At 37.9% G+C, this 10,111-nt stretch overlaps 1 protein-coding gene across 1 annotated transcript in view; it reads right to left on the bottom strand.

The window, feature by feature from the left end:
* Window positions 1-5,173: 5,173 nt before the first annotated feature.
* Window positions 5,174-10,111, bottom strand: part of LOC124154618 (tetratricopeptide repeat protein 27) — a 47,372-nt gene continuing 42,434 nt past the window's right edge. Inside the window, exons 15-17 of the mRNA XM_046528458.1 lie at window positions 8,819-9,014; window positions 7,329-7,426; window positions 5,174-5,355 (exon numbers count right to left, since the gene is read on the bottom strand). Coding sequence (XP_046384414.1) covers window positions 5,230-5,355; window positions 7,329-7,426; window positions 8,819-9,014 — 420 coding nt within the window. The 3' untranslated portion in view covers window positions 5,174-5,229. The remainder of the gene's footprint in view (window positions 5,356-7,328; window positions 7,427-8,818; window positions 9,015-10,111) is intronic.

Genomic DNA, 10,111 nt, shown 5'->3' with positions numbered 1-10,111 from the left:
TTCATGAGACGCGATACATATCGGCTACGCTTGGGAAGGTGGATATTATAATGAAAGTTCCGCTCTGTAAATCTCGTGTTGTTAGTGAAATTCCGATTTATCGGCGTTCAGCTTTCCAAATTCGAACGATTAATTCGCTTATCAAAATTATCTCTTTCTTTGTTAGGGTTACTTGACAGGATTGTAGACGATAGATAAAAAAATTAGTTTTTGTCTACATCAATAGATAACTTAGTGTAGTTTTTTTGTGATGATACAATACTGCATCCTTACATTTGGATGGAAATGCTGCGGAAGTGGTTGTATTTTATTCTACATGTTTAATAATGTGGACTTACATATATCATACTAACTATGGATGCCATTGTTGTTGTAGCCTCCTCTACTTAACTATACCTCATAAGAGAGGTGCTTTTAATTTCTTTCCTCGCGTTCATATCCACTGCCTTTAGTTTTGGGGGTAGTAGAAGCAAACTTGTTTATGGAGTACCCACCTAGAATAAGTGGTCTCAGATTTCACGGCCCCTCGAACCTACCATCCGGCTCTATTTCATGTACCATTTCTTGGTGTAAACAATCCATCTGAGGCTTCTTTACTAACACATATGACTCCTTTCCTATTAAGTTACTGACTGTGTTAACTTTACCTCTTCTGCACCATATTATCCTACCAATAAACACCGAAAGTTTTGACTGAAATAGTTTTCATCTACCACAATTAATATGCATACCCAACTCACTCAGCCCCAGTCACACAGAAGAGCGGAAGTCTTGCTAGATCAGCCAGTTGCTGATCACTAGTATTGGAGATCTCATGACCCCAGCTCCAGCTTGAAAGGGTCCCAAGAGGGCACCCTCTCAGCTACTTTTTCTCCATGTTCTGATATACTCTATTGTTTCGGGCTTTACTTAATTGTGAAAATCCATTGCAAACAATAACAAGTTATGGTACTTTTTCACACGATTTATTCGAGACGACCGGTTTCGTCGCAGAGGCGACATCATCAGGTACAGAAATCGTAATTTTTACAGTAAAGAAAACATGTGGGGGGGGGGTCTATGGCTATGCCACTGGTTCACAAAGAGAATTTTACAGGTGTACATTGCTTAATTTTGACTGGAGCAGTGTTCAAGCTGCTCCCAAGGGAACATATAGGGTCCCTATAGGAACACATAACGAATTTTATTTTTTGACTTGACCCTTGATTTATATTTTTTTCATGAATGGTAAAACATGATTTCTCTTTCTAACTTTTACAACAAGTTTTAAAAAAAACAGGAATTCTAAGGGGGAGGGGCATTTATTAGAAAAATATGTGGCCTAAAATTTTACAAAGGTGCTATGGTAAGTAATGAACCTCCTTCAGACACCCAAAATTCCAAATCAATGACCTTTATATACCCATGGTCAACAGCTACCATCATCAATTTTATAACTAATATTTCTGCACTCACCCTCATTGTTCGCAATATGAGAGGTCAAAGTTTGCTCAGAAGCAGTGGCAGATCTGTGGGGGATCCCTTGGGTATCCAATTTACACTTGATGGAATGGTAATTTTAGCCTCCCCCCTTTCTCCATATCCTGGGTCCGCCACTGCTCAGAAGTGCTGATAGTGGGATTGAACTTCTAGAGGACAATCAGTGGCGTAGCCACCCTAATAAAAATAAACTCCTCCATTGTGGGGAGGTCTACCCTCTAATGAGGGTAAGGGAGGGAAAGGAATACTCTTCCTATACCCTTGAGCAAGGGAAGAGGGAGTGTATTTTAGAACATCGGTGGGTAGGCCTTATCCTTCCTGGAGTGTAGGGGAAGGGTAGAAAGGTTTGGCTAGCCTCAAAGAAGGGTACGATTACCCTTCAGCAGGGGTAGACGTATTTTAGAACATTGACGGGTAGGCATTATCCTTCCTGGAGTTAGGGGAAGGGTAGAAGAAGTGTAGGACTAATATAAAAGCTAAAAATCCATAAATTAATATGAAAATTAAAAAAATCGCTAAGCAACTAAATTAAACAAATGGGGATGAATTGTAGCAGAGATTTCTAAAATTATAAGACAGAAAAAAAATTAGCCTTCACATGGTCTTGAATCCAGGACTCGCATATTTGGAGGTGATGAAGTAGCACCTTAACAACCTTAGCTATCGAAGTACTTGTTGTTGTTTATCAACGGAACATTTAGTACAGAATCTTTAGATGAGAATATCTTTCGCACCCGGGCTTACCTGGAAGAAAGCTGTGACTTTTTTCCACCATACCTATTTCGTTTTAGAAAATAACATCGGCATTCAAATACCGAACATCACTCTTGCGATGTCTCACTGTCAGCCACAAAGGTTACATCCTAAATATGTGAATGAAAGCTCTTCTAAAAGAGCTTTCTTTCACACAATTATAGAAACTATTGTGTTTATTATTGCTTTCCTTAAGGGACTTTTAAAGATTAGTTGTGCAGCCCGTCTCTCTTTGCTTTCAAAGGCTGCTTATGTTCTTTTACAGAACTCAATACTCTTTAGCAGGTGAAAGTAGTTGAGGAGATACTTTTAGGATATGTTTTCCTCAACAATAAATGTTAAGTCCCAAGGAAGGGTAGACGAAGGATATTCCTACAATTGCCTTACCATTAATTGAACATAGAGGATTGACGGATGGTAAGGGAAGGAGTTCCAAGGAAGGGTAGATGAGGGATGGCCCTACAATTCCCTCACCCTTAATGGAGTGTGGAGGAAAGATAAACGGATGGTAAGGGAAGCAGTTCCAAAGAGGGGTATACGAAGAATAGCCCTACACTTCTCTTACCCTTAATGGAGTGTAGAGAAAGGGTAGATGGATGGTAAGAGAAGCAGTTCCAAGGGAGGGCAGACGAAGGATAGCCCTACACTTCCCTTACCTTTAATGGAGTGCAGAGGAAGGGTAGATGGATTGTAAGGGAAGGAGTTCCAAGGAAGGGTAGAAGAAATATAGGCTTACCCTTCCCTTAATAGATGTTGGACGAAGGATAGACGAATGGTAAGTGAAGGAGTTCCAAGGAAGGGTAGAAGAAGTATAGGACTACCCTTAATAAATGTTGGACGAAGGACAGACGAATGGTAAGCGAAGGAGTTCCAAGGAAGGGTAGAAGTATAGGCCTACCCTTCCCTTAACGCAAGGATGGTAAGCGAAGGAGTTTTCAGGAAGTGTAGACGAAGGTTTGTTCTTCCCTTCCCTTACCCTCCTCAGAGCGTGGGTTGAACAAGAGTAACTACCCACCATGATGGCTACTACCCTTCCTTTACATTTCTTTTTCCCACCATGGGGGAGTTTATTTTTATCAGGGTAGGAATTTCGTTCAGGAGGGTAAAACCGGGGGGAAATTAAAAAAAAACAGGGAACCAACTATAGGGTTTTATACTAATTGTAACACTTTTCATTGCCGAAAAATCTTCATTTTTCAAAGAAATCTTTTGTAAATTCATGATTTTTAAAATATTGTGTTTTCTTTCGTGAACCAAAGCATATTTCAGGGGGGTCTGGATCCCCTGGATCCCCCCTCACTAGGCCACTGGGGACAAAGTGAAAATTTGATAACCAATGAACAAATAAAAAAATCATGTTGAACCTATGAGAAAAACTTTCTACACTTTCACAGCATGAATTCTTTCATGACCATCAGGTTTTGATTCGGGTTCATGACCTAGGTATGTATTTACAAAGCATATTCAACTTAAATTCCATTAATTGCTCACTCGATTATGCTTGGCAAAACAATGGTTGTAAAATAAATCATTCTATATACATTCATATATGTATGAATTATATTTTGTTGACAATTTACTTGAGTTGGATGAGGGATTTTTTTAGACTAATTTGAATGATTTTCATCAGAATTTTATGAAAATTTGAAGATAAATGTATTGAAGCCATTTTTTCTACTTGCACTACTTCTACTTATATTATCCATAAAAATGTTCATTTATGTTGTCACCTCTTCTGCACAACTATAGGAAATCACGTTTAATTTCAATATTCATAGAAAAACATCCAGCCAATAAATCGCCTTCACACATATCCCTCTGGCCTATACAGCCACTGGCTGGCACTGAAAGGATTGAATCGTTTAAGTTGATTTCTTGCATAGTGCGAAAAATTAAATTCATTGTTAATTGTTCGCAGATACATACTATGAAATGTAATAGGGTGGTTTCCTATTATTTTTTTATTGCCTAAATCGAAAGATTATTACTCCTGGAGTATGTATTTAATGCATTTAGATTTTTAAATGACGATATCTATTTTTCGCGATTAAATGAAAAGTGAAAAATTTCAAGCACGCGAAAACGCGACGGGTAAGTATGACTGACGGGAAATCTCTCCGTGTGACGTATTTCTCGTTCCTGCTGCCGCCCTGTGAGGTGACCTTGAGGGAGGCTTGAGCGCTGATACGACGCAGGCTACTAGCAGGTAGCTGAGTGCCCTGCTAGCTGGTAGCGCTTGGCTTAAATAAGGATTATTAATACCTTATCAAACGAAGAAAACTTACCGACCTTAGCCAGTTTTAATAAGTGATTATTAAGACGTTTCCCTGAGCTCTGCGCCTCATGCATGCATTGGTAATCTCAGACGATTTATAACTCCTATCTACTCGTGTAGAAACTAGGTCCCTGTGACGTCACTTGGAGTGGCATCGTGTGGGCGCCAATCTGGCCTTTTTCAAATGAGGGTAAAAATGGACCATTGCCTTTCGTCTAAACCGGTATTTCTAAAACCAAATAATTTGTATATTATGAATACACTAATGGTGGGTAACGAATTGCAATCAAAGCCTTTCGTTTTCTTTGGTGAAGGAAACTACCCTATTGAACATGTTGCAAATCAATACCTACTTCACAGAATTAGAAATCTGTATACAAGCTTGTGAGGCATGGGAAGTAAAGGAAATAGCACTCAAGACAATAATAGTAATTTTTTCAATATGTATCGATCAGCATTTATCAAGACTAGTGCACCCTGAAGATCATCTCAAAAAGCAATTATGTTAACCTCATACAAGAAATAAAACAGTTTTTCAACTTAAAAGAGGTGAAAATAAATGTTATGAAGTTTAAAATGTTTAATCAAAACCTATTGCAGAAAAGATGCATGCCAAAGAGGGACAGGTTCCTTATTAGGCATGCATGTGAAATGAAGTCAACAAAACAAATTTCATCGTTTATTAAAAATATGTACAGGAATGTGGATGAACAAACATACTCTCAATTGGAAACTTGATGCTTCATTATTTCTGATGAAACTATTTCCAATTTCTCTTCAACTTTGGTGAGCAAGGGAAGTATATCTTGCGAGATAACCTCTTGAGTCACAGAATCCACATGATATTGCTGGAATGAAGAGATCAAGTTCGTATTAAACATTCTACTTTATGAAAGTTGCTGGAGAGCTCTTCACACCAAATGATGGTAGTGGAAAGACATGTATTTATAAAATGGAGGGTGATTGGTTTTACGATCAAATTTGACATCATCTGAGATTCATTGGCTAGTAACATATTTGTCTCCCTCACTCTCAGCTCCCAGGTTCACAGAATAGCCTTTTCAAAATTGCACTTATCACATAATGTAGATGTTGGTACCAAATGAACAGAAGTATAACATTTTTTTCAAGATTAAATGACATCTTAGGGTGGCTTCAAGGCCATATTTGAATTTGAAGAGAATATGCAACCCACTCAACACCTTTCTTTAAGTTTTTCTCCAGCTCATTATGAGATGAGGCAACTGTTTTCAGTCAAATCTTAACTAATCACATTCTCCACAGTCCAAGTGAGCCACAGAGATAAAGAGACCATTTCGTTAGCCGGTAATTGCTCTTGAAATGCAAATTTATGCAAACAATACTGAAAATGCTTTTAAAAAATGGACTAAGTTCTCCACTTTTGTATACATATAGAGAATTCTTCAAAACAAATGCACTTTCACTTGACTTTTTCATATCCTAAAATAGTGGCAAAAAAAAAAGGTTTACCTTACGTCTCACCATGACAAAGGTCTACCTGGTCCATTAAATTTCTTTTCTATCTAACTAGCCAAGCCAAGCCAAGTTTCTGTTTTTTGGAATCTACCTAACTATCCTGATGGGAGAAGCCAGTCTTTAGGCTAATGGTGGTTTTGACTCAATTTGTAAGTTATTCATGCATTTTGAGCAGAATATAAGTCTTATTAGTAGCAGATAATTGTTTATTAAAGTTAATTGTATTTTCTGTTACCTGCATATTTCTATCCATCTCCTCATGAGTGTATGTACATAATTCCCGACAATGGATGTCTCATATCTCTAAAATGGCTTAGGTTTGGCGGGAGAAAATACACGACACGTACATGAGGCTGAAGCCACTAGGTTTAAATTTGTGTATTTATTGAAGTTTTCCATTTGATAAAAAGTAATTAGGAATTCTTTTTAGGTTTGGAACAGAAAACGGTTGTTAAGACTTTCAAAATGAAGAAGGTTTTTATTCTTCAATTATTTTGGAATTCAACTTGCTTCTCTAAATCAGAAAAAAACTAGAAAAATCAGAGTCATGACTAAAGAATAATGGGTGTTAAAAAAAACCCACATCGTACATATCATTGCTTTGATGAAAACTGACCAAACAACTTCCTCAATGATATATTTCACCAGTTACTGATGAAATGGGCCATTTTATAACCTACACCTGTAATTAAGGGCAATTTATTTGACAAAATTGGTTCTATGAAGCATTTTATGTCTTTACCAATGAATCAAATTCTTGGATGCACATTATATATGATCAAGTCAGAGATGTTATTTATTAACCCTTAGGGTGTGGGAACGTTTTTATACGTTTTGCACGCTAAATGCGGCATTTACCCAAAAAATTTATTGCCACCTGGATATCTTGCACTTGGGCACTTTCCTTCACCATAAGGCTTGCTAAGGGGCTTAATTCTACCAGACCAGCCCTCATGGCGGGGATGCCTCCTGCACAGGGGGTCTCTTTTGCACTGGCAGGCAGCTAAACTTGTGAACTCCCGTAGCCCACGGGCTAAGTACCAATGCAAATAAGATACATATAGAATTTTAAGTTTCTCCTTCTGTTTACTAGGAGTCTACTAAGGTTACCTTCACATATCAAAAATGTCAAGCAATAATACGACATAGGAGGTCTCACGATACACTTGGTAATTCTACACCAATATACTATGGTTTTCAGTCCCAAAACCAAGATCAGACTAATATTTACATTGCAGTCTGATTTTAATAAGTCCTGATAAACATGTGAGTAAAGAGCATTTTTGACAATTCGCAAATGAGCCTAAATATTTTTGCCACTTACCTTCACCTTAGAAACAACGCCTCTGATGGCAAATTTTGCAGATGATAGCAGTTGCACAACTTGATTAGCAGGACAGTTTTGAACGCACTCCAAGTATGCTGAAAAGAAAATATTTATATCACAAAACATACATAGTTGCCACTGGTTTTGTCATGTTTGTATGCAGTCAAGTAGGAAATAAACTAATATGTACTGGGATTTGTACTACCACTCAAAGGATTGTCTCATAAATGAGTGCTAGGATTGTTCGCCCTTTGAACAGGTGTCTAGTTTCAAGTACCTAGGAATGACCCCAGACGAGTGTGAAAAAAATATTTTCTGCAACAATCTGGGCAGTCACCCCCAACTTTTTCTCTCTAGGTCATGTAAACTATTTCATACAGCAAATACACAATTGTGAATACGGCCCAACCAGGGATTTCGTCGCACTCAGTCATGTTTATGCCATGACTAGCTAAGGTCAACCTGGAGAGAATGGAATAGCAGAAGTGAGGGCAGCGAGGGAAGTGGAAGTAGTGATAGCATGAGTCATAGCCAAGCACCTGCTCAGAGCAGGATGTACGCGTGCATCCTCCGCTCAGGACAATAGTTTGCCCATGAAGCACTGGTGCGTCCACCACAGCAAAAGTGTTAACACACAATTGTAATGCAATGTTGCATTCTCTTTTCAATGCCTTGCATAGGTTTATCAACTTACGAACAAGCTGTAGGAATGTATCTTGTTTGTTTGTCAAGACTTACAGTGTTTGTACATAATTTAATCGTGCATATCATACTCTGAAGCCACTCTAAAGTGTGAGTAAAAGTACAGGAGATTGAAGAGACAAGGCATATTGGCAAGGTATGTTTTCTTTTGCGCTGATTCTTGAAAGAAATGCCCTTATGAAGTTCTTCGTTACAAACCTCTGGTTTTTGGCCTCATGAACTTCGCAATAACGAGAGTTTACTGTAGTACAAAAATTCTGCAGAGAAAATATGATTTGCCTAGACTAGGATACTGGATCCAGGGCCCAGTATCCAGATCCAAGATTCTTAAGGAAGATCCTGGTCAAGGCGAATGACTTTTCTGTGGAATTTTTGCACAAATTGCTTCTGTTCATAGTTAGTAGATGGCCACAACAATGTATGAGCGCCATGGTCATACCTCAGAACAATCTGGCTCCCTAGGACACCCCAAAGGCAAATTTGATTCATCATATGGTATACTAGGGTGGTAATGCACAAAAGCATGACTAGGTGATTTCTTCTGCATAAGTTGACATGTAATGACGATTTATCTTAACATTGAAAGGCAGCGTCATTTAGTTAATTTTGTAAGTGTTCATTTCCCTGTTTTCTGCTTTAGTTTGTCATATCTAGTGACAGAATTTATGAGGGCTACAAAAATCAAGTTTATCTTCAGTTGTGTACACACAAAGGGGACAATGTACTAGGATTGAAACCTAGCAATATCCTCATTTGGAGCCAACATAGGCACTCACAATACTTACCATCGGCAAGATTTATAGTAATCTCCAGCACTTCTGAACAAGACTTAATATCTTTCTCCCAATTTGGGGCCTGCACAGCACTCCTGTGACCTTTCTGCAAGAGTTGAGCCACTTTAGTTGAAGACTCTGCACTTTGTTCACTAGTCCCAGCCACCAGTTTAGCATATAAAATCCATGTCTTGGCATTGTTTAGAACCTAAGAGAAGAAAAATGTTAAATTATAAAAAAATGAAAAGAAGTTCTGGAATACTCATTAATTTACGGGTGCCATAAAATTTTGCATGCATGGCCTCCACCTGTTATGGTGCTTAGCGAAATAAGAATCATCTCACTTCATTATCTGTGAGCAAAGCCTTTTTGAAGTATGTAAAATTGAAGGGAAAGTAAGATTGCAGCATCACGGTGACCACAGATAGAAAATGTGAAATTCCCTGAAATTTGTCAAAATTCCTTGACAAAATTTTTCCCAAAAACATAATGCATTTTTTTCATTTTGACATTACTTCCGTGATTTACCTCTGCAACAGTGTAATTTACCTCTAATACTAACATTTACTCTAAAAATAATAACAACAGAATAAATATACAGAAAATTTATTTCTAAGCTTAAAAAGCAGGAGAGAAGAGTGGTTAATTGTTGATGGGTAACTGCTTTCTTCGTCTTTTTCTTCATTTAAATGTCCATACACTGATAAATTTCATACACCTTCTGAATTTCAAAGTTTACTGACATTTCCTAATTTTTTCAATGAATCTACTGATATTTTTCAACGAATTTTCTATTAAATTTATTGACTTCTCACAAATGTATTTTTACCACTTCACACCAAGTATCCCATTCAAGAAAATAAAGGAAGCTCTAATGCTGTTATCAATTGGATACCCAAGGGGGCAGCTATAGTCTCCTTAGCCCCCCCCCCCACAAGATCCGCCACTGGTTAGAGGTAAGGTGATTCTCTACATAAAACAGTTCTGTTATTTTCAGAAATTATACTGACATAGGCACACATCATACAAGAATTCAGATTGTTTCTCTGCATCTATTCATAATACATAATTGCTGATCATGATATTGTGATTCAATTGGATATACTCCTATGTCACGTTATTGTAAACTGGCATGCCACCCAGCATTGCTTGGGAAGGATAATACACAGAGTAGTAGGCAACTTGGAATTCATGGTCGCATCGCAGGATTTATTATATTTACTCTTTGAGCGTGTCAAAGGGTGTGCCTACCATGCAGGATGCTGCACTGCAGAAGTCTTACGATGATGTTGTGCACCCCCACAT

This window comes from Ischnura elegans, chromosome 2 (assembly GCF_921293095.1).
Source record: "Ischnura elegans chromosome 2, ioIscEleg1.1, whole genome shotgun sequence".
NCBI lineage: Eukaryota > Metazoa > Arthropoda > Insecta > Odonata > Coenagrionidae > Ischnura > Ischnura elegans.
The sequence above is the reverse complement of the archived record's forward strand: the minus strand, read 5'-3'. Positions and strand labels throughout refer to the sequence as shown.